At 53.8% G+C, this 26,147-nt stretch overlaps 13 protein-coding genes, 1 non-coding gene and 1 pseudogene across 15 annotated transcripts; 8 read left to right on the top strand and 7 right to left on the bottom strand.

The window, feature by feature from the left end:
- Nucleotides 1–2,075: 2,075 nt before the first annotated feature.
- M421DRAFT_310604 (uncharacterized protein) lies at nt 2,076–3,333 on the bottom strand. The gene has a single exon (XM_033589201.1). The coding sequence runs from the start codon at nt 3,130–3,132 to the stop codon at nt 2,350–2,352; it is 783 nt and encodes a 260-aa protein (XP_033443886.1). The 5' UTR covers nt 3,133–3,333; the 3' UTR covers nt 2,076–2,349.
- Nucleotides 3,334–3,534: 201 nt separating this feature from the next.
- On the bottom strand, nt 3,535–4,826 carry M421DRAFT_9577 (calcium/calmodulin-dependent protein kinase type 4; the record flags this gene model as incomplete). The annotated part of the gene is made up of 3 exons (XM_033598340.1): nt 3,535–4,120; nt 4,172–4,502; nt 4,550–4,826. The coding sequence occupies 3 exons, from the start codon at nt 4,824–4,826 to the stop codon at nt 3,535–3,537; spliced, it is 1,194 nt and encodes a 397-aa protein (XP_033443885.1).
- A 554-nt stretch (nt 4,827–5,380) lies between these two features.
- Nucleotides 5,381–6,998, bottom strand: M421DRAFT_104364 (2,3-bisphosphoglycerate-independent phosphoglycerate mutase; the record flags this gene model as incomplete). Its single annotated transcript, XM_033587008.1, has 2 exons — nt 5,381–6,174; nt 6,227–6,998. 2 exons carry the CDS (start codon nt 6,996–6,998, stop codon nt 5,381–5,383), a joined length of 1,566 nt encoding a protein of 521 aa, XP_033443884.1.
- Nucleotides 6,999–7,270: 272 nt separating this feature from the next.
- M421DRAFT_74965 (uncharacterized protein) lies at nt 7,271–7,830 on the top strand (the record flags this gene model as incomplete). The annotated part of the gene is made up of 2 exons (XM_033597091.1): nt 7,271–7,712; nt 7,760–7,830. The coding sequence occupies 2 exons, from the start codon at nt 7,271–7,273 to the stop codon at nt 7,828–7,830; spliced, it is 513 nt and encodes a 170-aa protein (XP_033443883.1).
- A 453-nt stretch (nt 7,831–8,283) lies between these two features.
- Nucleotides 8,284–10,228, bottom strand: M421DRAFT_425689 (peptidase C15, pyroglutamyl peptidase I-like protein). The gene is made up of 3 exons (XM_033594167.1): nt 9,873–10,228; nt 9,127–9,529; nt 8,284–8,844 (listed from the first exon to the last, which is right to left on the bottom strand). Exons 1-3 carry the CDS (start codon nt 9,954–9,956, stop codon nt 8,513–8,515), a joined length of 819 nt encoding a protein of 272 aa, XP_033443882.1. The 5' UTR covers nt 9,957–10,228; the 3' UTR covers nt 8,284–8,512.
- On the top strand, nt 9,820–10,742 carry M421DRAFT_310762 (uncharacterized protein). The gene has a single exon (XM_033589203.1). It carries the CDS (start codon nt 10,093–10,095, stop codon nt 10,627–10,629), a length of 537 nt encoding a protein of 178 aa, XP_033443881.1. The 5' UTR covers nt 9,820–10,092; the 3' UTR covers nt 10,630–10,742.
- An 89-nt stretch (nt 10,743–10,831) lies between these two features.
- Nucleotides 10,832–12,194, top strand: M421DRAFT_74972 (mannitol 1-phosphate dehydrogenase; the record flags this gene model as incomplete). Its single annotated transcript, XM_033597092.1, has 2 exons — nt 10,832–11,603; nt 11,653–12,194. The coding sequence occupies 2 exons, from the start codon at nt 10,832–10,834 to the stop codon at nt 12,192–12,194; spliced, it is 1,314 nt and encodes a 437-aa protein (XP_033443880.1).
- A 653-nt stretch (nt 12,195–12,847) lies between these two features.
- Nucleotides 12,848–12,936, bottom strand: M421DRAFT_t125 (annotated as a pseudogene). Its single transcript has one exon. The product of its transcript is annotated as a tRNA-OTHER (tRNA).
- Nucleotides 12,937–13,740: 804 nt separating this feature from the next.
- Nucleotides 13,741–15,740, top strand: M421DRAFT_425685 (Clavaminate synthase-like protein). The gene has a single exon (XM_033594166.1). It carries the CDS (start codon nt 14,113–14,115, stop codon nt 15,310–15,312), a length of 1,200 nt encoding a protein of 399 aa, XP_033443879.1. The 5' UTR covers nt 13,741–14,112; the 3' UTR covers nt 15,313–15,740.
- An 18-nt stretch (nt 15,741–15,758) lies between these two features.
- M421DRAFT_425684 (membrane fusion mating protein FIG1) lies at nt 15,759–17,416 on the top strand. The gene is made up of 3 exons (XM_033594165.1): nt 15,759–16,245; nt 16,296–16,364; nt 16,414–17,416. Exons 1-3 carry the CDS (start codon nt 16,212–16,214, stop codon nt 17,118–17,120), a joined length of 810 nt encoding a protein of 269 aa, XP_033443878.1. The 5' UTR covers nt 15,759–16,211; the 3' UTR covers nt 17,121–17,416.
- A 368-nt stretch (nt 17,417–17,784) lies between these two features.
- Nucleotides 17,785–19,647, top strand: M421DRAFT_425683 (glycine hydroxymethyltransferase). Its single transcript, XM_033594164.1, has 3 exons — nt 17,785–17,935; nt 17,986–18,036; nt 18,086–19,647. Exons 1-3 carry the CDS (start codon nt 17,900–17,902, stop codon nt 19,412–19,414), a joined length of 1,416 nt encoding a protein of 471 aa, XP_033443877.1. The 5' UTR covers nt 17,785–17,899; the 3' UTR covers nt 19,415–19,647.
- A 2,929-nt stretch (nt 19,648–22,576) lies between these two features.
- Nucleotides 22,577–22,649, bottom strand: M421DRAFT_t124. The gene has a single exon. It is a non-coding gene; the product is annotated as a tRNA-Lys (tRNA).
- A 66-nt stretch (nt 22,650–22,715) lies between these two features.
- On the bottom strand, nt 22,716–23,980 carry M421DRAFT_425681 (uncharacterized protein). Its single transcript, XM_033594163.1, has 2 exons — nt 23,683–23,980; nt 22,716–23,628 (listed from the first exon to the last, which is right to left on the bottom strand). The coding sequence occupies exon 2, from the start codon at nt 23,550–23,552 to the stop codon at nt 23,208–23,210; it is 345 nt and encodes a 114-aa protein (XP_033443876.1). The 5' UTR covers nt 23,553–23,628; nt 23,683–23,980; the 3' UTR covers nt 22,716–23,207.
- Nucleotides 23,981–24,083: 103 nt separating this feature from the next.
- M421DRAFT_425680 (uncharacterized protein) lies at nt 24,084–25,671 on the top strand. The gene is made up of 3 exons (XM_033594162.1): nt 24,084–24,413; nt 24,460–25,578; nt 25,631–25,671. The coding sequence occupies exons 1-2, from the start codon at nt 24,340–24,342 to the stop codon at nt 25,223–25,225; spliced, it is 840 nt and encodes a 279-aa protein (XP_033443875.1). The 5' UTR covers nt 24,084–24,339; the 3' UTR covers nt 25,226–25,578; nt 25,631–25,671.
- Nucleotides 25,551–26,032, top strand: M421DRAFT_425679 (uncharacterized protein). Its single transcript, XM_033594161.1, has 2 exons — nt 25,551–25,578; nt 25,631–26,032. Exon 2 carries the CDS (start codon nt 25,787–25,789, stop codon nt 25,946–25,948), a length of 162 nt encoding a protein of 53 aa, XP_033443874.1. The 5' UTR covers nt 25,551–25,578; nt 25,631–25,786; the 3' UTR covers nt 25,949–26,032.
- The last annotated feature ends 115 nt before the right edge of the window (nt 26,033–26,147 follow it).

The following is a 26,147-nucleotide window of genomic DNA, read 5'->3' as shown; positions in this document are numbered from 1 at the left end:
ATTGAACGGCATTGAACGGCTTCAGTGTGCTCCAGCATTACAGGAGACGTGGCACACTCCAATGATGCGCAGGTATGGACGCGATGAACCTACCTCAGCCTCCTTTCCAAAATCCCTCCCCGCGGCCACCAACGTTGCATATTCTTACGGCAGGACATGTCTCTAGAATGATGGTCACATCTGGAGTCGAATTATGGTATATGCTAAGATAAGAGCTGGTTGTGTTAGCAAGAAGTGGTTTAGGACAGTGAGTGGGATGAATGAGGTGACTCCAAGGGCGGAAGTCAGGATACGGTTGACGCTAATGCCTGTTGTCGTCAATCCAGATCGGATCGTAATAACGGTTGTACTTTCCCATGTGGTCCCACATGTACGTCAGGGGAATCCGCATCCCATCATCGGCGATTCTCGAACCCCTGCCTTCCATTTCGTGTCAGCAGCGCACGCGAACCGACCCAAGCACGGGTTCGAGACGACAAAATCACTTCCATCGTGCAGAAACAGCGGTCAGAACATACAGAACTGTGCTCTGTGAGCGTAGCATCGAGAGAGAGCTGTCAGGACCAGCTCCACTGAAACGTCAGACTGCAACAATTTCTCCGCAGGTTGCGCTTCCACATACCTTTTGGAACAGGCCTCGGTGGCAAGATGTAAGCATGTTCCGCGGAACGCAGATGCTGAGAGTCCCCTATCTGCCGCATCGTCGGCCTCACTTCATGCCGATCTTTATGCGAGCTGGCGAATTGGTGGCGCATGGGCGCGACGTTTGCAACCTTGCGGTGGTAACTGCAGGAACAGTCTTGTAGCTTTCGAACGCGAGAATCCAGCCAAGCAATTTGTGGCAGGAATGTAATAAAGGACGACCGCAAGTCGTTGAATCGCATCCTTCGATACGAGTTGCTGCTTTGGCCATAGTCCTAGACTGCTGTGAACGAAATAAACGTCGATTTCTAGTCTCATCACGCGTACAGTTGTCGACAATCAATAAAGTGGGGCACAGCGTCCTCGGATTGACTCGGTCGACCACTTGTTCTAGCCTAGCAATTGCCTGCATGGGTTTAATTCTTACCCTGTTGAACAAGCGCGTGAATGCCAGATCGAGATCGACTTCACGCGCCGCAGCCCGGCGCCGCTGCGTCGGCAAACTTTGCCGAAACGACAGGTCAAGACTTGGCATACGAAGTCAGTGTAAGAGGCTGTTCTTGCACCACTGATTGATAAGTATCTTCCAGTCGAGGACGAAGGATCTTCTCATAACTTCAGAGATATGTTGTCATGGCTGCCCGCATACTCGTCTTACTGACCAGATACCGCAAAGCAGCACTACAGCACATGCTGGTAGCTTAAAGCAGTGGCAATCCGATAATGAGGAGTATTCTCAATCCTTGAGCTTTCATTCTGTACTCGCAAGATCTTTATGTGTGGTCACCATGGCATGTGTCTACGCCCTCCGTTTCCGTACGATCCATTGTTATGAGTTCCTACCTGCATCTGCAACACAAGCTGAGCCGCAAGACCATGTCAGCTCGCTTCGCATAACAGAGCTCCGTTTATCAGACCATCAGGTGATGGGTCGAGTACCCTTGTTCACAGCTTGCTTCACCCTCAGCCTGCACCAGCTCTGCATTCTCCAATCCGGGAGTCGCGTCGATCTACCACTCACAGCGCCAACAAACGAAACACAAAAGAGGATGCACCAGCCCTTCTCCCCAGCTGTCCGAGCCTCTTCCCTATCTTCCTTTTCTCCCACTCACGTTCATCTCTGCTCATCACTCAGACATCGCAATCATGCGGCGTCCTAGACAAGGGCAAGGTATTCTCTGATTCGACTGGTCGCACAGTAGATCAGTACAGGTACCTTCGTAACCTGCGTTTCGGTATCGTTACGACCGAGCCGCGGACCCGACGGCAGACGGATGGTGCCTCCAGCCTTCCTCTCAAGTCGAGATGTGCACACGAGTCAACAGACGGATCCCAAACACAAACTGCTCCAGCAACGGGGGCAGTGTCTGTTCCTGGACCCTTCAGTCACATTGGGCGCAACGGTATCGTGGGAACACCCGAAAAACTGCATCCTGGCCTTTGCGCCTCCACTACAATTCTCCTGGGGAGCTGAGTAAGGTCGGATACCTGATCTCATCATCAGGGTAGCAGCGTGGAATCTTCAGCATTGTATGTGGTCTGAATGCTGCGTTTTGATGTAAGCGGAGCGCTTGATTCCTGGCGCACCGTTGACAACAACTGCATTGCGTATCCTTATGCTTAGAGGACAAAATTTCCACGAAACAGCGACCAAGCCGAGTCCGCTGAATACCTCCGCGACAGCATCAAACTCCTTAGCGGCGATGGCTAGTTGTGCCAGCTCCCACTTTGTATATTCAACGTTGATCTTGGGCCGCCCACGTATTCCAAGCAGAAGCTGACGTCGTTCTCAAAGAAGGTGTAGTTGATTTCGGCTATGACACTTCTGAAAAACCTCGTTGCAGCCTCAGGTCCCAATTCGTCCCGCGATTTCGCGAGCTCCCACAGTCGATCTATCTCTCTCCAAAACCGAGTGTCGAGTTGCTCCAGTTCGCCATCGTTGGGATGGGCCGCTGGCCGGCGAGCGCGGCGCTCGAACAGCTCTTCCCGACAGTGCGGACATGTGTTGGCGTTCAGACTTGAGCTGTTCAGCCAGGTCGACAAACAAGCTTTCCCAACAGAGTGTGCGCATGCCGTGATCTCGAAAGCAGTGTGTATTGTTGAGTAGGGCTCCAAGCAGAAGCAGCAGCGGCTTCTATCGTCGCGGCCATCCGATACGGCACTGCTGCTATTGTGTAGAATTACATCGCGGCCATAGTCATTGACGTTATGGTCCGGCCCAACATTCTCAAATGTCACACCTGAACGGGCATAACGGCGCAGCTGGTCTGTACGTGTGAGGACGTTGATGATCTCAGCTTGGAGTGATTTGGCACATTGACCGAACATATGCTGCTCTAGGTCCCCGCGCATACGTTGAACTGTGCCAGGCAGAATGACCAAACGTGCTTGTAATGTAGCTTCTGAAGGCGGAGCGGGACTGGAGATTCTGGGGACGACCACGGAGTCGAGGAGGGACAGTCCACAAAAACTGGCCTCGAGGGAGCACATGCTGATATGGTGCCTTGTTCTTAGTAGCGGTCGTGACAAGGCGTTCGTGATGCTGAAGGTATGTGTGATCTGTAGATTGGCGCTGCTATTGTGCAATAGAATCCAAGTTGATCGAACTCGCGAAACACGCCTTCACCTCGTTTCAACGGCGCAATCGCAGCGCTGGAGATCCGAAGTGAGTACGGGTTCGAGCTGTTGATGTAGAATTGATAAAGAGAAGGAATGGTATGGTGGTGAAAGAAGGTGTGTAATGTTCAGTGGTATATAGTCGGGAATATGCACGTACAGTGAATTACAGGTCGTCGGCCGGCGCCCTGACCCGTGTTGACAAACAAGTGGCAGGAGGTCCTGCCGTCTAGAAAAAGGAAGGCGAAAGGAAAGTACGAAGGTGCAATGCCATTCTCAGCGCTTACCCCACAGTCCTTGCTGTGTCTCTCGGATCCTGCGCTCTTGCTCTTTGATCATAGCTTCGGTCTGGCCGTGACCGTTGCCCCGACTGTCAACATGGTCGATCTCCATAGGGTCAGACCCCTCTTCTGCAGGCTGGGGAAACTTGGGAGCTGGAGGTGCGCCACGGCGCGGCTCGCTCGCCTTGATGCCGTCCATCATGCCAGCTGCGCCGCCAGCCCTCAACTGGTTGATGGCACGGATGGTGTCGATAGCTGCGTGAAGCGTGCGCCTAGCGTTGAAGTTCTTTTTGACTGTTGGCAGCAGATCTTCTTCACCCTCGGCTTTACTGGCGCCGAGGTCAGCAATCCAAGGGTGCGACAGAGCTTCGTGCGAGGTCATGCGCGCTGCTGGATCCACGGTCAAGCAACGGCGAATGAACTCGCGAGCTGTGAGCGAGACACCGCGCCAGTATTCGAGCGGCGTGAATGAGTAGTCAGCGACAAGAATGGCTTGCATCTCTTCGAGGTTTGAGTCGCGGTCGAACGGTGTGTAGCCGCAGAGGAGGAAGTAAGTGATGACGCCGATAGCCCAGATGTCGCTGTGCAAATCATTAACCGTGCAAGACTGACATGGAGGCGCGGAAACTTACACAGGCTTGCCGTGACCAGTCTTTCTGAAGATCTCAGGCGCCATATAGCCGGGAGTTCCGCAGGTGGTCGTGAGAACATGGAACTGCTCTTCATCCATAATGCGCGACAGTCCAAAGTCAGCAATCAGAAGATCGGCGTTGTCTTCGGGGGTACGGAACAGCAGGTTCTCAGGCTTCAAGTCTCGGTGTACAATGCCGTGGTCGTGGAGGTAGGCGACAGCAGAGAGTGTGGCTCGAATCAGGTCTGCGGCATCAGACTCGTAGTAGTTGCCCTTTCGACAGATGCGGTCGAACAGCTCGCCTCCAAGGGCAAGGTCGGTCACGAGATATACTGCAAGTGATCAGCAAGGCGCAATCTCACGTCTTCGACGGCCGTACAGTTGTTCATGGTCTCGAAATAGTCCACCAGGGTCAGGATGTTCCTGTGGCCCATGGACACTCTCTTCAGAACGGCAATCTCGTTCCTGACCATGTGCTCTCGCCCCGCCATGAGCCTCTTGTTGATGACCTTGGCGGCATAGTATCTTCCTGTGTCGATATGCACGCACTCCTTGACAACGGAGTAGCTTCCCGCACCCAATGTCTTTCCGGTCTTGTATCGACAGGGCTGCACTTGCGCCTGTGACTGAGGTGTGGTTGCTCCGTTCGACGCCATCGTTTCGGACCGAGAGATTGTGTGCCGCTTTAAGTCTAAGTACGGACTACTATTTGGCTGGCGGCACACCGGTCGGCGGAAGGGAAAGAGAGGTGCGATCGAGTGTGGAGGGGGGCCGGTGAATCAGCCTGGCCGAGCAGATGCCGTGTGATTGCGTGTGATTGCGTGTAATCGCGCGGAGAAACGGAGGGTAAGCTGCCTAGAGTACGCGATAAGCCTAGTCGGGTTTCGTGGTAGTGAATGTGCGGAGCATGAAGTGTGAGCTCATGTCGTGGTGGGAGGGGTTCCAATGTCGTAGGCTGGAAGGGTCCGCCCGCCGAAGCTGATGGTGGGGCTCCAACCCGCGGATCAGGCATCAACCATCAGCAACGTTTTGACGGACGCTGCACATCCAGATTCTCAAGTACAATTCTGTCTTTGTGGTTCTCCAGATCTTGATCTTGAGGTGCATACTATTTCTATCCCTACGTGACGGCGTTCAGTCGTAGCCAACGCTCCTATGGTCTAAACAAAAAAAAAGAAGCGAAATTTATCGTGAAGATGAGCGGGCAGCCTTATGACTTAACGAGCAAGCTGGAGCCATCCATGTCCTCGGGCTGCTGAAGACCCATGAGGGCGAGAATCGTGGGTGCGACGTCGCCGAGCACGCCGTCGGTCTTCTTCAAGCTCCAGGACTCAGGAGCATTGGCCATGATAAAGGGAACCTTGTTGGTGGTGTGAGATGTCTTGGGGGTGCCTTCCTCCGTAAGCATCTCCTCAGCGTTGCCGTGGTCAGCAGTAATGAAGAGGGTGTAGCCGCTCTCCTTGCACTGGTCGTAGACCTTCTTGATGGCCTTGTCAGTCTCTGTGCAAGCCTCAATAGCTGCCTTGTAGACACCAGTGTGGCCGACCATGTCAGGTGGCGCGAAGTTGTTCATCAAAAACTCAAACTTGCCCGTTTGGATTCTCTCGCAGAGCTTCTCAGCGACAGCCATTGCGCTCATGGTGGGCTGGAGGTCATATGTGGCTACCCTTGGCGAAGGAACCATCTCGCGCTCCTCGTTCTCGAACTGCTTCTCGACGCCGCCGTTGAAGAAGAAGGTAACGTGAGCATACTTTTCGGTCTCGGCAACATGGCACTGCTTGACACCCTGCTTGCCGAGCGTCTCGGCAAGAACGTCATTCATACGCTGGGGAGCGAAAGCGATGGGGAACGTGTATCTAGGGTTGTATGCGGTCATGGTGGTGAGGTGGATGTCGGCGGGGTAGGGGAAGTCGGGCTTGGGCGAGCGGTCGAAGTCGCCCAAGAGCTGGGTGATTTCACGAACTCGGTCGGAGCGGTAGTTGAAGAAGAAGACCGTGTCCTTGTCTGCATGCACGAGTTAGCACAGGACATGTCGGTACTCAGTTGTAAGACTTGCCCTGAATCCTGCGCTCTTTTCCACCGACAATGATGGGCTTCAGGAACTCGTCGTTCTCGCCCTTCTCGTACCTCTCCTTGATAGTGGCCACTGGGTCGCTGCTCTCCTCGGCACCCTCGCCAGTGACCAGACCCTTCAGACCGATCTCGACACGGTCCCACCTCTTGTCGCGGTCCATGATGTAGTACCGGCCAACGATGGTAGCGATCTCGCCTGTGCCGATCTCCTTGGTGGCCTTGAGCAGATCTGTCATGTACCCAACGCTGGACTTGGGGTCCGTGTCACGGCCGTCGCCGAAGAAGTGGATGAAGACGTCGGGGACGCCCATCTGCTTGGCGACCTTCAGGAGGGCGACCAGGTGGTCGATGTGGGAGTGGACACCGCCGTCAGAGACCAGGCCGCAGAAGTGGAGCCTGCCGTTGCCGTCGATGGCCCGCTGGAACGACTGCTTGACAGTCTCGTTCTCGCCAAGCTTGCCATTCTTGATGGTCTGTCCAATGCGAACAGAGTCCTGCCAGACAACGCGACCGGCGCCGATGTTCAAGTGGCCGACCTCGCTGTTGCCCATGAGGCCCTCTGGGAGACCGACGGCGAGGGAAGAGGCCTCGAGCTCGGTGTAGCCCTGGGCAGTCTGGGAGCCGCTCTTCGCAAACTCGTCCATGGTGGGCGTGTCGGCGGCGAGAATAGCGTCGCCATCCTTGCGCGACTTCTCAGTCGCGACACCCCATCCGTCGATGACGATGAGCACGGCCTTCTGGTCGACCTGCACCATGGTTGCGGGTCAAGTGGACAGGTGGTGGGAGAGAAGGGCTAAAGCTCAAGGGGCTGTTCGAGCTGCGGAATAATAGAACAGGGCGTGAGGGGTGAGGGAGCCAAAAGCTGCTCGAGCTCAACAGAGGGGCAGTGGTGGGGCGGAGACGACCCTAGTTTCTAGTTTCGTCACTGCTTTTGCTGGAGGTTCAACAAAACACCACGCCCAGCCAGCTCCACTATTACCACGCGGCGCTCCCCACGCTTATCATGTCTGGAGCGGTCACACTCATCATGTCGGGATCAGCCACACCCCATGCCCCTGCCTCAGCGCGCGCCTCACTGCCACCGACGGCCGCTGCGACGCCGGCCCTCCTGCACGCTCCCGCCTCTGCGTATGCATCCCCCGGCCTCCCGCCGCCCGCCACGTTCGACATCGTGCCCGACCTCCACAAGCTCCTCAAGCGCATCATCGACGCCCCGCCACCAGACCCGTCCTCTCAGTCGGCCGCCGCAGACGGGCCTCTTGAGATCCAGCATGTAGCCACAGCGGCCACCGACATCCGCCTGAAGATACAGCGGGCACAGCGCGCCGTCATGTCTTTGCCGGAGATTGGCCGCACCTGCGCCGACCAAGAAGAGGAGATCGAGGACCTGGAGGCTCGCATTGCCCGTCTGAAGGCCTCTTTGCGAGAGCTCGCCCGGCCCGCAGAGACAACAGAGGACCGCGACACACGTATGACAGGATGAGCCTGCGCACGGACAGCCATTGATCGCCTCTAGGACCTACCTCGATCGACTGCATGGTTGCCCTCGACATGGCTCTCGCCAAGGGTGCAAAGTGTCCGACATGACGCCAAGACGAACCAGCTCTGCCCTGTGACACAGACGTAGGAACGAGTACATGTGTCTTGCGCATGTAGAATCATGGCCTGCTTGTTACACGTCCACCTTGATTCCTGCCAAGTCATCTTTGCAAAAGGTAGCCATCTTTGCAAAAGGTAGCCATCTTTGCTCGATGTACAGTGCTTGGTTGGCGTCCGCCCAACGCGCAAGCAACCTGCTCACGCCGCAAGCACACCCTCTGTCCGCCACGCGAGTATGGCGTAAAGGCCTCCACTCCTGAGCAGACCGCGCTCTACGACAGTACTACGATATACTCGAAGCACTGCTTTCCCATACCCTGGCAACGGCACTGGGCGTTGGATTTCGATCTGTTTCGAAATCGTGAGCTACGGTGCAGGGCCTGGCTCGCAGGTCTTTCGGGGAATGCAGTTCATCCACGGTGAGGGGACAATGGTACGTGTGTTAGGCGACGATCTGGGTGTATGAGACCCATCCTAGCGAGCACACGTCTTCAGTGTTCGGTGCTGGAGGAAGCGCTCGGAGTGTTTTCATTCTCGACATCTTGCGTAGATTTCCAAAGAGCACATGTCTCCAATTTGCACACGTTGCCCTCTAAACTCATCTTGCCCGTACACTTGACAGTCTTAAGCACCCTTGATGCAATCGTGCTCCACCATAACTCCCCTCCACTCATACCGCAGTATTGTTCCTCGCATCATCATCCTGCCCCGCACACTCTCCCCTCTCCCCACCGCTGCCAACACCCACCTTCCTCCTACTCTCCACAAGCGCCTTGATCAGCGCAACAGCGACCTCCCAGCCCTCGCGCAGCTTGGCCTCGCTCCCGCTCAGGTCGGGCACGTGCATGAACACGACTGGTTTCTCCGCCTCCGGGTCCCGAGAGTGGAAGTGCGCGAGCGAGTTGTAGTAGATGAAGCCGCAGAGGAAGTTGCCCGCGTCGGAGTTGGTGCGCAGTTCGGGGAGCCGCTCGATGCTGGCGGTACCGTTGGGGTTGTTGTAGCCTGGGGGGATTGTTACTTGTGTGCTCCTGAGTAATTCGCAGTGTGAATGCCACTTGATTCTGCGATACTTATAAAAGAGGAGGGGTGGCAGCGCATGGGGTCGTTGAGTGTGGTGCGATGACTTGAACGGTGGTGGTGATGGCGTGTAATGTGTCGAGGTGTAGGTGGATTATACCACAACAATCAAATTCAATGCATGTATCAAGGACGGGGTAGATGTGTCGATGGGCAATCGTAGATGTGTGCGGAGTACGACGACGAAGGAGGGCTTTTGGCACTGACCTAATGATGTGCGCCACCTGGAGAGCACATCCCCTGTGTCGAAGCCGGTATGTAGTGCTGAAGGGTACTTGGAGTCTGGAAACGCTTTTTGAGCTTCAGAGTCTGGGAACAGTTCGCCGTCCACGTCGCTCGTCTTGCCGTAGCCGCGGGAGTGAGCCCCTTGTTCTATGGCATAGAACTTCCTGCTCGCTGCGAGGCCGATGTGGAGGACAAGGTCTGGCTGCGGCGTCATGCAGAGAAGCTTAGGGATAGTGTCGACGACATTCTTGTAGGCCACACGGATGGGCTCATGATGTATGTGGATGTGGATTGGCGTTGGGTTGCCCGGAGAGGCTGGTATGAGGGCAGGGAGGGTGGAAGCTATTTCCCAAGAGGAGTTCTTGGGGTACCTGTTGAGGAAAGGCTGGATTTTGTCAGTCATTTACTCGTATGACTTGGTAAATCTTGTGTGTTGAACACAACTTCGGTGGCGTAAAGGTGCAAGTTTTTGTTCTCGTTCGACGCCTCGCATTCACATCATCAATGTTATTAAAACAAATTTTGAGTCGTTCCACTGGTTGCCTCTCAATCGGACTCCTGTGTTGTTGTTCACTGGTGCAAGCCTCGGTTGCATCCTTCCGCAGGGACATACTGGCGTCGAGGAAATGCATTGGAAATGATCGGGGCGGTGTCAGCGGAGAACAGGCATCGAGCAGGGCGTGTTGGAGCTGTCCGCTCGGGGAATATGATGGCAATATTGGACTCACACCAAAGCCAGTGACTAGCACATGAACGGGCTTCTCGCTCTCCACAGCAGGAGGTTGCCGTGCAGCATACGAGGCGTTGGCCATCATAGAAACGATCGCAAAAGAGGCAGAATAGACAAAATCTGAGTGCGGAGATATCGAGAAGTTAAAGAAGATGCAAAATAGCAGGATCCTACCGATACTCCCAAGGATGCTCCATGCAGACTAACGCGCTGGAGTGATGACGAAGGGTCGGCTGTGCCCGAACATCGCGCCTATTCGACAGGGGGTAGCCACGTTGAGCGATACGCAGGCTGCAGGCTCACAACGACATCTTGAAATAATCAGCAGGACGATGCGTGGTCGCACAATAATAGCATGCAGATCGTGTCTTTGTTGTGGTCATCGAAGCAGTGTGAAGACTCGGTACTCGTTGCTAGCGCGAATCACATGGTCGCTAATTTTGTGCTCAGCATGGCCAGGTCCGAATTGCGGATTCATCCTTGGAGCAAGGCCAACCCCGCAAATACCCCACATCGTCCTCGTTCTAAATAGTGAACCTGTTCGAAGCTGCCTCGTATGCTCAGACATCGGAAGATACACTCGAGATGAAGCATCATCGGATAGCGCCATCGGCTGCCGCACTATAGCAGCTGCGCGTCTCGTATATTGTTCCTGGAGCCCCGAACTTGGGCCTACCGAAAACGTTGCTAGTCGAAATGCAGGGCGACGAGCTATTGACGCCTGGTTGATTTGCCGGGTGCGGAGCTCTTGCTAGCATGCGTCATCACAAGTGGTGTCGAAGGAACCAATCGGATGAAGCTCGAAGTGAGTTACTGCAGAGCCGCACCCGTATTGACAGCCGTGCTTGAGACCCGTAAAGCTCACTTCTATTCTCCAGATCGGTATTGAGGTTACAAAACCTTAGGCAGAGCCCTCGACCTCTGTACTGGATTCGAAACCTCGCGATACACTCCACTATGACTTCGACAGACTCGCCAAAGAAGAACTACAATTTGGCCATTGTTGGCGGTGGTATCTCAGGCCTGACCCTCGCCATCACACTCCTACGGTATGGTGTACCCATCACCGTTTACGAAGCGGCGCCTCACTTCGGCGAGATAGGTGCGGGCGTGTACCTTGGGCCAAATGCGGGGCGGGCAATGAAGCTCATGGATCCCAAGATCCACGAAGCTTTCACGAAAACGAAGACAGGAAATCAGTGGAAGGAAAAGGCAGACTCTTGGTTCACAATTCGCGTGGGCGACGAGCGCAAAGCAGACAAAGATGGCTACGTGAAAGAAGGTAAGAAGGTGGGCGATGCCCTCTTTGATGTGCCAATGGAGGCTGGAGGCGATCGAGGAGGTGTTTACAGAGCAGCTTTCCTGGACGAGCTGGTCAAGGACATTCCAGACAGCGTGGCTCGCTTCGGAAAGAGACTAGTGGATCTGAGCAATGCGAAAGACGACTCCGGAGATATGGTATTACACTTCGCCGATGGGACTACAGCGCAGCATTCTGCTGTGATTGGTTGCGATGGTATCAAGTCAAAAACAAGGCCATGGCTACTCGGCAAAGACGATACCGCGTCAGACGCAGTGTACTCGGGGAAGTACGCGTACCGAGGCCTGATTCCGATGGACAAGGCCGTGGAGTTGCTGGGTGAAGATGTTGCAGCAAACAGCTCTATTTTCTTAGGGTATCATGGCCATATCCTTACCTTCCCGGTCCAGAGGGGCAAGACAATGAACGGTGGGTGTGATTGGATGGTGCACATGTTGATTTCCGCTGACATACGCAGTCGTTGCTTTCAACTCGAGCAAAACCTGGGACAACGAGAAGTGGGTCGTCACGACCTCGAAGGAAGAGATGGAAGCCGAGTTCAGAGAATGGGGTCCACAGGTCCAGAGAATTGTCGGCGCCATGGAGAAGCCTGATATCTGGGCGCTGTTTATGCACCCTCCTTGCAACACTTTCCACAAGGGACGACTATGTCTGCTTGGTGACGCTGCGCATGCTACAACACCACACCAAGGCGCCGGTGCCGGCATGTGCATCGAAGACTCTTACATCTTGGCCAACCTTATCAAGGATGCGAACAATGTGAACGATCTTGAATGTGCATTCCACGCCTTCGATTACACCAGGCGAGAGAGGACACAAAAAAATGTTACGACGAGTCAGGAAGCAGGACAGTTGTACGACATGGAACTATACGGCGATGATCTCGAGAAGATCGAGCATAGCTTCTTGACAAGGATGCAGTGGATCTGGGAGTTCGATATTGAGAAGCAGCTGGAAGAGGCGCAGAAGATTATGCGTGGCGACGCTGTAAAGACATAGCTGCTGTATGCGTTGACGGTAGAACTACAAATGTACAAGTCTAGCTTTGTCATTCTCTGGGTAACACGACAATACTCGCTGTGTACTGAAAATGCTTGTGGATTACGAAAGCAAGATCCATGAAAGAAACTAAGGTCGATGCCCTGCGTAGCAGGAGTTGCAAGAGCTACAAGACTGACTAGTTGTGCAATCGAACTAATTAGCACTTCGAGTCACTATGAAGCAATCTGCACCTTCTTATACGCCGATTGCATGTTCTATAATCTGTTAAGAGGAGTGTTATTAGCTGCTCGAAGGCAATAAGGATGTGAAGGTATCTTGTAGAACCACTCTTATCTCTAGGGCATGTATGAAGCCTTAGCAAGTAAACAGATAGACCAAGCTGGCAGGTAAAGTGGATACAATAGCAGCACAGACGTGGTGAAGTGCTGAAAATGTCCGACTTCCCGCCCGGAAGTTCGCCCCCCTAATCTACTGCTAACTAAATGCAGTTCGCAACTTGTAAAGATTTATGATAGGATTAGGTAGTTACTAATTACCTGCTAAAAATTCTTTTTAGCTGTCATACCATGCTGTCCGCCCCTGCAGCTATCTTCATTAGTTCCGCACACCAACCGAAGGTCCCCATGACGGCAAAAAGGTGTTTCTTAATTCTCTCCGACGGGGAATCGAACCCCGGTCTCCCGCGCTCGTTGCTTCTGCAAGTGACAAGCGGAAATCATGACCACTAGACTAACGACTTGTTAGAATCAATCGTTGTTATGACTCGTGAGTGCAAACTTACCCATCGAAGATATTGCTGACGTAAGCAGATGGTGTTTGCTTGATAGAATAACATCCAAATTTAATGTATATAATCTGATTATAGATCCGTGCGCGTGGGATGCTTCCTACGGTGTTTCGTGGAGTCTGGGTGGCGGAGATGGTCTTGTGAGAGGTGCGGGGTCAGCCAACTCGCTTGTTCAGACTGAGCAGATTGCGATCTGAGCCTCGGGTATGCACGGAGAGGGGTCTCTTGTTCAAACTACAGTGCAAAAGATCACTGACCCTTGCGCGCCGCAGCACCGAACAATGGATAACGTTATCACTACTTATATTGATACCTCCGTACATTGCGGGAAGCAAGCATCACAGCACCCAAAACTTTCATGGTATTGGCAGAGCGGTCGGTCTATATACCCTCCTCGGAAGTACTTGTGTTTGATCCTTTGTAATCGATTCTGGCTCTTTAGCTAAGATTTTCGTGAAAGTTCTTGCTCGATTACATCGTGGACAGGGCCGACCTATTCTGCGACCCTGGAGGCCTTCAGCATCCTGCCAGGTGCTGCAGTGATGGGTGCATTCCTTGTCTCCGTGCCTTTGGCGTTTGGGTATGATGCTCAAAACCTTGCCATCCTCCTCACATGGAGACTAGCGTGTTAAGTTAATTAGCATCGTGCAATCGCTCCTCGCCAGCACCTTGGTATCTAGTATCTCCAGCTCCAAGCAATGATTTGCAAAACATTGACTAACATATTTCACCTGCAACCTATAAGCTCGCAATATCATCTAGAACATGCATCGTGTGACCCTTGTCGGCCACTGCCGGGGCCTTCGCCTACCGGTCCGCCACACGCCTGTCACCGAGCGCGGTTGTTGACGAGACGTTCACAGACCCGCGTGTATCTCCATGCCCTCTTGTAGAAGGGCGGGGCAATGCTGTGCCTGCGACGGCAGCCTCCTGAGTCGCAGACTGCCGACGCAGGGCGGGAACCGGAGATGCAAGTGCAAATCTGATCCTGATCCTGATAAGGACTTCGGCAGCGTCCGCGTTCACGAACAGCAGGCGTCGACGATGAGAGGGCATCTCAAGGAATAAGTATTGTGCCGCTGCAAGCGATTGAAATCTAGCAAGCGATACAAGTTCACAAATCTCATCATGTCGTCGATACAAATCACTCCTGTCGCACACCCAGCCAACATCGGTGCAGTTGCCACTAACCTCGATGTCAACAACCTGTCTGAGGCAGACTGGAAAGTAATCCACGACGGACTTTACACACATTCAGTGCTTGTTCTGAAGAACCAGGCTCATGCCACACCGAAGGCACAATTTGAGCTTACACAGAAGTTCGACCCCGCATGTTCTGGCTATGGACATGGCAAGACGCTGGATGCAAAGCGCAGCATTCTCCACCCAGACCTGAAGACGATCCCGCACCAGCCCCAGGTACAAGTGATCGGAAACGGCTTCGTGGAGGAGTTTGAAGGCCTCAAAGACATCACGCTCAAGCACCCACACCACAAGACCTTCCACAAGACCGCTGTCCCAGAAGCAGAGGACCTGGACTTCACGCGATTCTACCGTTGGCACATCGATGCTGCTCTGTACGATCTGCAACCGCCGCGAGTAACCTCACTCATGGCCGTCTCGGTTCCCAAAGGTCGGACGCAGACACTGCGCTACGATGACGACACTGGAGACGAACTTCAGGTCCCGCTCGGTACCACAGCATTTGCCTCGGGATATGCCATGTACGATATCCTGTCAGACAGCGATAAGGAGTTTGCGCGTACGACGAAGGTCGAATACGCTGCTCACCCCTATATCTGGATGTCGTCTGCGAAGTCGAAGTCGACAGGCTTGGGTTTAGAGTCAGATGGCCTGGAGCTGCCTGCAAACGAACTGCCTCCTGTCGATGAGTCGAAGATCCTGATGTTGCCCATGCTGTGGAAGAATCCAGTGACCGGAAGGTTCGCACTCCAGATTCATCCGTCTGCGGTGCGCAGGCTGCATCTCAAGGACGGTTCGGTCATCGGGGATCTGAAGGAGGTGCGCGACATGGTGTATCGATTGCAGCGGCCAGGTATTGCACCAGGGCTGGTGTACTGCCACGACTGGGAGGAGGGTGACATGGTTCTTTTCAACAACCAGGGCACGATTCACAGTGTCGTGGGAGCATTCGCGCCCGACGAGGTCCGGATCTTTAGGCAGTGCAACCTGGCAAGCAGCGCTCCACCGGAAGGTCCGGAAAGCCTTTCGCAGGAGGCATGGACGCAGCCACTTCGCACGTACGAGCCTACAAAAGGTCCTCAGGCCGCTCTGCAGGCTTGGATGAAGCCAATGCGCGCATACTAGTACATCCTGCTGTAGTCAACACGATACCCAATTTGTTCCCTACGCGCCCGTGCTCGCTGTGATTCTCGTGGTCCGTGCTGTATTGGGATGGAGATGGGGAGACGAATTTCGTGAGGCAGCCGTCTGCCGGTGTGGGACTGCGAATCTGCGGGGAGCCCCCACCACTATTCACACTTCACACCACTGCAACAGTGGAGCATCTGTGAGGCCTCGCTGTAGTGAGGGTCCCTCGTGCTGGCGGTCTGCGCAATCTTAACTCAGGCGCTCAGGTGCCGGGTGCACGCTGCCACGTTGCAGCCAAAAAGCAGGAGGCTGGTCTGCATCACCACCACGGAAGTCAACTTTGGCGCCGCCCTGCAGGTACAAGATTGAAATGGCCTAGAAAGAAATGCCCAAGTGTGGGTGATTGGCCAGGCTTCTGTCGTGACGCGGGACAGAATGACGTTCTGTCAGTCGCGGTTGCCCGTTGCTACGCGCTAGCGGTAAACAGAGTGGCTGGCAGGAGGCTGGGTCGCGCCTCCCCCAACCTCATAGATTTTTGGCACAGCAAAGTAATCGGTATCTGCAGGCGCGAGCAAGACACACTCTAAGCTATCCACTTTCCTCAGCCCTCTCGAACATTCCTCTGTTGAAGGGGTTCTGACATTCGTTGCACATAGGGCAGAATTACATTCCACAAACCTGCAAGAGCTCCCCACACGTGGTAGTCGAGAACACCAAACCGACCCACGTTCCACCCTTGGCCACGCCGACGAACGTTCTTGGGACAAACTCGACATCGATCGCTCGTGCAGACTCACTGTCTGAGTGCATTCCGCCAACTGTCTTGCCCGGCCCTCCTGGGGCGCAGGGTCAACTGGAGTGCAACCGCTCAGGCGCATTCTTGAAGAGACACAGACATGGCGAACCTCAGATTTGCGGTCAGCATGCAACGTGGGTACTCTCTGTCGTCAAAGAAGGAATGGAAGCTAATAGCGCCGCAGGGTTGGTACCGTTTCTCGGATACCACCACGTACTTATGATTCTGATAGCCATTGCTATCATACTACTATGTAAGTCCTGTGGTGACAGCATGCCGGGACAGACACTGACAGCGCGTAGCATTACTACTGGCAGGATGCTCTTCCACATCACCACTCATCCCCGGCATCTTCCTCATCTCCCTGTGGTACGAAAAGTACACACCCACATACTCGACCGAGCAGGTCGACCCCGGCGTCACACAAGCCATTGCGAACATTGTTGGCAACGCGCAGCTCGGCGTGCGCGTTGGATACTTTGGCATCTGCATCAACCGTGATGGCGGCGGTTACATATGCTCCAACAACGCGACTGCGCTTGTCGACAACCTGTCGGTGGACCAGGACCCGCTCAACCTCGTCTGGGTCGCGGCGACCTTCAAGGACGCCGTCGTCTTCCCCTACCTGCTCATCGTGGCCATCATCCTTGCCTTCTTCACCTTCGTTCTGCTCGCGACCTTTCCTGGGTGGCACGAGGAGCGCGACGAGCGCACAGGCTCTGATGTCGATGTCAAGCCCTTCCCCTCGAGACCCGTATCGCAGGTCGCTCTCGCACTCATCTTCGTCTCGTCCATATTCGTCTTGGTCTCCGTCTTATGGCAACATACCGCCTCCGTCGCTGCAGCAACCATAGCGCAAGACTTAGGGAACGGGAGTGTCAAATCTGGCGTTGGAACATCAGCCATGGTCCTAGGTTGGTTCGGCTTCGTACTGTTCATCATAGTAACCATTGGGTTGCTTGTCATGATCATCAGTATCGTTGTCCTCGACCGTCTGACCGACGACTAGCGGCCATGGTGACGTGGATGATAGGATAGAGGAGTAATATTTCTAGAGGACGATTGTTGTTCGCATTGTATTTTGCCGAGCGTACTTGGCTTTCGACTACATACCCTTTTTGGCGAGGCGAGGCGACGCGGCTGACTGCTGCTGTCCAGACGACCTACTTGCATATCTGGCGTTGGGCGGACTTTTGCACCGAGCTTTGGCTCGTAAGATCAGATGGTTGGACGACTGACGGAACGATTGATGGACTGTATTTATGTAGTAAACGACAACAAGAATCGAAACGTCATACGGAACGATCAACTTTACTTCTCGTTTCGAAACTTCTCTCAACGTAAGCTGTAGTGAAGTCATCGATGTACCCGAGAAATCCTCGCGTCCAAAATGCGGGGAAGTCCCTTGACAGTGAAGCCGCATACGCGCTGAAGCCTTGCACCTCAAACAGGAAAGCAACGCACCAAGCTTCTGCGATGACAGCGACAGTCCCATTGAGGCTTTACGCACGCAAGAAGGACGAAGTTCAGGCCATGTCTACTGAGAAATCGGAGTCCGATGACCGGCTGGTCTGCATGCAGGTGAAGCGGGCCGCCTTCCCTAGCTGAGGCTAGCTCGTGATGTGCCCCTCGCAACAGGCGCAAAAAAGTTGAAGGCGCGGCGGCGCGTGGCACGAGGTTTTATCCATGCAGTACTCTGACAAGAGCTTAAAACCTCTCACCCTGTCTCTTCATCTCTCCTCACCCCCCTTCTGCCCTGTTCATTCTCTCACCATCAATTGATCCATCATGTCCAACTACGCGCTCCCCAAGTCCCATCAGGACGTATGTTTCCCCGCACCTGATGGACAATGGATGATACTGACTCATGACAGCTCATGGAGAAGTCCCTGGTGGACACTGACCAAGAGGTCGCTCAGATTATGGTGAGCACAGCTTTTGTTTGGTGTGTGTGCAGCTGCTTACACTGCACAGGAACGCGAGATCCAGCGCCAGCGCGAGTCCATCCTCCTCATTGCCTCCGAGAATGTCACATCCCGCGCCGTCTTTGACGCGCTTGGTTCACCCATGTCGAACAAGTATTCCGAGGGTTACCCCGGAGCCCGCTACTACGGCGGTAACGAGCACATCGACGCTATCGAGCTTCTCTGCCAGAAGCGTGCCCTGGAGGCTTTTGGTCTCGACAACGAGAAGTGGGGTGTTAACGTTCAGTGCTTGTCTGGATCTCCAGCCAATCTCCAGGTCTACCAGGCCATTATGAGGCCTCACGACCGCCTCATGGGTCTCGACCTGCCCCACGGTGGTCACTTGTCCCACGGCTACCAGACCCCCCAGAGGAAGATCTCCGCTGTTTCCACATACTTCGAGACCTTCCCTTACCGCGTCAACCTCGATACTGGTCTCATTGACTACGACCAGCTCGAACAGAACGCCCTGATGTACCGCCCCAAGGTCCTTGTCGCCGGTACTTCCGCCTACTGCCGTGAGATCGACTACGCCCGCATGCGTGAGATCGCCGACAAGGTCGGCTGCTACCTCATGATGGACATGGCTCACATCTCTGGTCTCGTTGCCGCTGGCGTCAACAAGTCGCCCTTCCCCTACTGCGATATTGTCACCACCACTACCCACAAGTCGCTCCGTGGTCCCCGTGGTGCCATGATCTTCTTCCGCAAGGGCGTCCGCAAGACCGATACCAAGACCGGCAAGGACACTCTGTACGACCTTGAGGGTCCCATTAACTTCTCTGTCTTCCCCGGTCATCAGGGTGGACCTCACAACCACACCATTACTGCGCTCGCCGTTGCCCTGAAGCAGGCCCAGACTGAGGACTTCAAGCTCTACCAGCAGCAGGTCATCAAGAACGCCAAGCAGCTTGAGAACACCTTCACAGAGCTTGGCTTCAAGCTCGTCACTGACGGCACCGACAACCACATGGTCCTGATCGACCTGAAGCAGTGGAACTTGGACGGTGCCCGTGTCGAGGCTGTCCTTGAGCAGGTCAACATTGCCTGCAACAAGAACACTACCCCCGGTGACAAGTCCGCTCTTACCCCCATGGGTATCCGTATCGGTGCTCCTGCCATGACCTCGCGTGGTCTCGGTGAGAAGGACTTCGAGAAGATCGCCCACTATATCGACCAGGTCATCAAGATGTGCAAGAAGATCCAGTCCGAGCTCCCCAAGGAGGCCAACAAGCTCAAGGACTTCAAGACCAAGGTTACCTCTGGCGAGGTCGAGGAGATCAACAGCCTGAAGAAGGAGATTGCCGCCTGGGCCGTCACTTTCCCTCTCCCCATTTAAGCCTGTCGCGTATCGACTTGCTTAAGCTCTTATTGTAATGGCATGGCGTACGACGGCGTTTTCAACAAAATGGATGTGTATCGGTTGGAATGGACCGAATATTGAACTTCTCACGCTGTTTGGTTTTACGATGGATGGTGTGATACTCCTTGTTTATGTAGGATGAAGAGCATATCTAGCATGATCGATGTCAACCAACGATCAATGGAATAAGACATCAACGAATAATTTTATTGTCAATGACGAGTGATGTGACGTACATTACGTGAGACTTATTTGGCAAACATACTCAAGCTGCAGCCATGCAATGCGGCTTTGGGCACTATCAATACGCTTATCCTTCCCTCTCCTTTATATCGCTGTATTTGACGACAGCATGAGGAGATCTTGCAAAAGTTGATAATGCAAAATCTTAGTTGAACTGTCTAGTCAGGGCACTAAACCTGAGATGTGCGCCTGTAATGGTACAATAATTGAATTGCTTCATATCTGTGACGACAGCAGCTTGTCCAGCCCGATCTGGCCGCCACTCTTACTTAGCGAAACTCTGCCGCTGATTCGCATTGCAGTGTGTCCGTTTGGCAATCTTAACGCCCTCGTAATCCTTCGCTAGATATCGTCAGTTTGATCAACCCAACCTCAATTTGATAAAGACCTGGCTAAGGGCGAGGACAATGTGGTCATGAGGCTACTTGAGCCCGACATTGTCACTAAGACCGCCGGCTGGGCTATTCTCTTGACTACCTCCAGACTCCTCCTCTTCGACATCTGCATAGTACTATGCCGGGACAAAGTAGCCTGGTTACTCCGGTCGCGTAGAATGACTGTGCTCAAACCAGATTCAATGATCTACAACGACGATTCGAGGACTGGGTCGACCCCACTACTGAGAGATATTCTCATCAGACGAGAATATTACTACTGTCAAAGTTTCCCCGACATAATGGCGTCGTTTTGGCGCCGCTACTGGAACTCTCCATGTCAGCGTACCTGTCTGCATGGCGGGTCAGGATGTAAGTATACATAGGGGAGACTTCATGGCGGAGGGCGGGCGAGGACATTCCAGGGCTCATGACTACTGCAGCATGGAGTTTGTGTCCTTGTGAAAAATTGCAGAGCCCTGGACGATACGATAACCGCCTAGCAGACACATGTTCTCCCGGGTCTTAAGACTCGGCGTTGGAAGTAGGACGATGTCACTCTGTCGTTGAGACCTTCGTCCACGTTTTGCCATGATTCTTGAACTTGGTTTGAGGTCGCATTGTATCGCCGCACATCACCCTGCAGAATCTCGGGTAGCGCCTGAATAGTATCCTCTGAAGGTAAGGTTCTCTCATCCTTACATTCTGCCTCGCCTTTTTTGATAGCCACTTCAAGTTGTGGATCTTCTTGCTCTTGATGCTGGAGCCCCGTTGCACGACTGCCTCCACACGACGTGTAATCTCCTGTTGGCTACCGTCGTCCAGCTCTTTTTTAACTCGCGGGCACTCCGCTGTGTGTTGTAATGCTGAGGCGGCTGATCAGCGGGAGCATTAGCATTCTTTACTCTCTGCTTTGAGGAATGCCTTTGGCTCTTCAGGCCCTTGCCTCCCTGACACAACCTCGCGTCTTTGGTTTCAGCTTCCCTTGCGCCGTGATCTCGATGCGATCTTCAGCGATCACCATGACCATCTGCTTGCTGCTACCCTCCTCCGGCTTCTTGCGCTTGCTCTTCGCCTTCTTACTCGCCACTGCAGTAGGTGCGGTGGATTTGCAAGGGTGCTGATGAAGAACGGTGAGGTGAGTTAGGTGACGTTTGGAAGTCTCGCTGGCATTGCTCCTATGTCGCAGTGAGTATGCAGTGCGCATAGAATTGAAAGATTGTACTGGAGTTGTGTTGTATGACGCTACAAACAGCACATGTAGTCAGGAGGCTGTAAACAGCGCCAGTGCAAGAATAGTGAGGTGCGACAGAGCGTCAGTGCAGGAGACCCCAAACCGCGACATCCTACCTGTCTCAGTTCCTATATCACATGGTCTGCACCGACTCTCCTTCCATGAGAACTGCATGTCACTAGACGATAGTCCCATCCTATAATACAATCATAAAAGCCATGCATCACTGGCCGTATTCTCACGGAATGAGGATTCTGTAAGTTGCTCGCTGCGCTTAACGGCACTGAAACACGATCATCGCCAGCTATGATGACTTAACGCAATAGATTTAACATCGAGCTATGCGAAGCAACTGCACACCAAGCCAAGTGGGTTGAAAAGTAGATGTGCAAGCCGCTGTGCCGTTCTCTTGACCCTTCATGTCGCCTCTACCCAACAAAGAGCTGCACAGCAGGTCGTCTCGGCCTTCGCGATCTTGGCCGTAACAGTGGTAGTGAGGTGTGCTGTAGAGTCTACGTGTACAGATGAGTTGGGCGAAAGGACGTGATTAGGATAGCGAGGAGAATGGCAGTCGCGGTCAATGAGTAGAAGACATACTGTTCCTGAACGGGTTCACCCTCATGTCGCGGGGAAAGCTATTCGCAGCGAAGCATCTAATTGTAGCCTTCAGAAGCCCTGTTAATCTACAGATCTTATGCAAACAATCGGTGAGAATCCACCATTTTCGAGACCTCAAGTACGTATCTGGATCTTTTTGACAATAGGAGAGGCTCACTCCGTCAGCAGCGCCCGCGACACTAAGAAAGTCAGCAAGGGCGAGATCGAAGTGACGGCTTGCGCTCAGCAAGGCTACTGTGTCGACCTATTGAGTCCTTTGGATCCTCAGGAGGTGACTGTCTACGGTAGGTTGACTGCCGAGCATATGCAGTACCATCAACTGATCGAGTACGAATGCGCCGACATTGCTGCGCGATAGATGCAGTGTTTTGGTGGGGCAGCAAGATCATGCAGCACTTGAACGCGTCGTGACCGCTTCGCAAGTTCGCAGGTCGCAGCTAGCGTGCGATGGCATTCCTGTATCACCAGACAGTCAAAAAGGTAGCGATTGCAAGGGTGACGATGAAGTCACCTCGAAAGGAAGGCACGATCATGCTCGGCTCCAGATCGCTAGTGCCGGCGCTAGTGTACGCTCCGGATTCTTAACCAACAGCACCACCCCTGGAACAAAATTTAAGATATTTCGACAACTACTTGACCGATCGACGCACTTGCTTGACAAAAACATGTAGCCCGACGAGGGGCTCGAACCCTCAACCTTGAGATTAAGAGTCTCACGCGCTACCGATTGTGCCAGCCGGGCTTGCTGTGCTTGCATGGAAGGCAGATTATTTATAATGTTTATTTTACAAGTAATTAAAGGCATTGCGTGTTCGAGGGCGTGATGCGTCCCTTCAGGGTAATCTTCATCCTGGATAATGAGATGTGAGGCTTAGTTGGTATGGCCGTAAAAGTTTTCACTCGAGTAGTGGGGTAGAAGGTAAACCTCGGTCAAACTGCCCATCGAGGTTTGTCCGCAAAGCTAGAAGACTTCCCCTTCGTTTCGAACTTCCTGGTAGTATATCTTAACAACGTACGAGTCATCTGCAGCTATCAGAAAGATCGCAGCTTTTTTCTCTGAATTGTGGTCAATGAACATGACGATGTACAACGCCATCGAAGATCCAACACTTTCTCAGTAAGAATTGGAAGACTGCAAGCTGGCGACGCTTCGCCCATTCGGGTCGATACGCACGAAGGTAGACGCCAGAAGATGCTGCAACTTCCATGAGCTCTGCAAGCATGCGTCTAATACCTCCAGTATTCCTCATCAACAAGCACCCACAGTCAAATTTTCCGTCCTGAGCCGTCCAGTTCGCGTCTATTCCCCATCTTTCCTCATCTCAAACCACAACCTCAACAACTCCAAATCCTCCTCCTTCAAGATACCACCATTCATTTCCTCTCTTCCATGTGCCCAGACCGCATACGCCACCAGACTGGCCTGCTTTCCCTTCAGTGACTCTTCAGGCTCGATCCCCTCATCTCTCAAAACTTGCTCGCGCTTGCTCGGTTCCTCAACGAACCGTTGCAGTAGACTGAGATTCTCCCCGTCAAGTATACTGTCACTGGTGGGGTGGTTGTGGAATTTGATGATGTTGGCTGCGAGTGTCTTGTCGCGGACCATGTCTGGGACCGAGGGGCCGGTGTAGGTTTTGGCTGACATTGCGGAACGATGTACAATCAAGTTTGAGTGGGTTTGATAGAGTATTGTGGCAGGTTATTCGACAATTTTCAATCCGCTGCTTCGAGTCAGGCCTTACAGAAAGTTGCTGCCTGAGGTCGTGATTACTGACTGTTGCCTGGTTGCTGCGAATTACATCAACAAATCACATCTGACTGAACGGTGTGTGGCGAGACTTGAGCTCTATGGTGTATTGACCCGTGCTCTTCAACTTCGCTCCCAATTGCCTGCAAAGATGGGGATTTCCTTCTCTCAGCTTCTTGCGCGCAACAGCTGTCACAGCTGGAGAAACACATCAGAGATCGCATGTTGACGCAAGATGACGTTGCGCAACGGCAAGATTTGATAGAACATTGGGTGCAGAGACACAAGTGGAAGACACTGCCAGAGACTTTGTTGTAGATGCCGGCGATGTTGGAGTGAGACAAGGAGCAGTTGAGGCTCCAGTTAGCGTGGACCCTGTGTCCCACCAGTGAACAGCGCGCAGCAGCGCACCTCCACTTTCATGATGCACAGCATCGTGCCTCATCTACATAGCTTGAACAGAGGGCTGCGTTGTGAGCTGAATTGTGCATGTTCCAACTCGCCCCTGACGATCAGTACGACCGTTGTACCAACATTACACGGCTCGCGTGTGTAGCTCCTGCCCCGCAGCGACGTCATCTCTCCAGGGCAGTTCTAGCTCCCTACCTTGCATCGCGAGCTGCACTGCAACCATTCCAGCTTTATCGACCCTCTACCAAAACAACAAATACACAACACCTTCACGATGACATCAAAAGCGCCCACTTTGATCAACCTGCCGCCGCCGCCGGCGGATCCAGCTACCCCTAGCGATATCCCGTAAGTAGCATGTATGTTGTTCAAGCATGGGTACTAACACGATCAGGGGCACACCGAATTCAGCTACCACGACCATGTCAGAGTTGTCCACAGTGGCCATCAAGGACGGACACCGCGGGCACTTCCCTCACCACCACCAACCTGCTGACGCTGAGCGAGCGGATCGCATCTCGCGTCTGGCGGGTCTCGAGCGCATTGGCGTCAGCGGCCGCAACACCCAAGGCCTCGGCCCAGGAAGCGCTGCCAACCCTCCACCTGGCTACTTTGACTCGAACAACCAGCCGCAGATGTTCCGCGAAAGGAGCACTGTTGGCAGTGCGTCTGCCACCGGTAGCGTAGGTGGTCGCACGACCTGGGCAAGCGGTAGCGATGCGGGTGTCAATGAGCCTGACCGAATGAGCGAGGACCAGAACGAGGAGACATCCAGCGTAGGCGGATTCAGTGACGAGGCCTCTCTTGTTGGGTTTGGAGAGGGAGCCAGGACGCCGGCAAGGCAACTCAGCCAGCTCGGTAGCCCTGCTGTTGGCAAGGCAAGTGCAGTACCTGGCTACCTCAGGGAGCAGGGTACTGCCAGCCCTTTGACAGGCGCGAGTGTTGCCAGCTCAGGTACTGCACAAACTACGTCGAGCGCTGAGCAGCAGCGACAGCAGGCCCGTGTGATTAACGGTATGACTTTCGATGAGGGCGACTCAGCGAACCGCATACCAGGCCCTGGCCAGTCATCGACAGCGCAGGATGTCATCCGCGAGCGCATGCGTCAGCAGCAGGCTGGACAGGATGCGATGGAATTTAAGCAGTCCAGGGAGAACTAAAGCTCTCTTGTGTTTTTATCATCACGCAAGACCGATGTGAGCGTTTACAAGAAGTAGCTGGGAATGGACCAAGAAAGCGTGCGATCTGCGACTTCGGCGCGGAGTCAACAAACCAACCTGAATGCTGAAACGAATACACGATAGCGAATAATACAATCTGCATAGCCAATCGCGCATTATGTACTGCTGCAATGGGTAAGTTGGGGTTGATGTTGCTCCACGTCGCCCCTAAGCGGCTTAGCGCGCCAAGTCCGGCACAAGCGAACGCACCGCCCGGGCGAATTCAACACAGGGTCAGCTTTGATCTGACTCCACGACAAATTCACACGTCTCGAAATCAGTCGCCATGGCCAGTACGTTGGAAAGCTCTACGGAAGGCGAAGAGCGCTGCTAACAGCAGTGCAGAGTCAAAGAACTCGTCCCAGCACAACCAGTCGAAGAAGAACCACAGGAACGGGTACGCAAACTCCATACCGCGAGCGCACATGAACCGACATCGATCGCACCCGCTCCAAGCATACACCGCTGCGCACAGTGGATGAGGGGTAGCACGCTGACGTGATGGACTGCAGTATCAAGAAGCCCAAGACTCACCGTTACCCTTCGCTCAAGGGCACCGACCCCAAGTTCCGCCGCAACCATAGGCATGCTCTGCACGGCACCATGCGTGCCCTGGTGCGTCTCACCAACAGCTCCCAGATCGAGACGGACATGGCCAGCTAACCCCTACACAGAAGGAGGTCAAGGAGGGCAAGCGCGATGCTGCTTAAGCGACGAACGATCACGAACGAGCGAGACACAGGGCGGTTATCGATTCCTCATGAGACTTCTGGTCAGCGTCAATGGCATTCGGACTTTCTCTGGCGGCAACGAGCCCCAGACGGGTGGACGGGGTTCCACACCATAGGCACTGAGATGCGAC

The sequence above is a fragment of the Didymella exigua genome, assembly GCF_010094145.1.
Source record: "Didymella exigua CBS 183.55 unplaced genomic scaffold M421scaffold_48, whole genome shotgun sequence".
NCBI lineage: Eukaryota > Fungi > Ascomycota > Dothideomycetes > Pleosporales > Didymellaceae > Didymella > Didymella exigua.
This window is presented reverse-complemented; position numbering and strand designations above follow the sequence as displayed.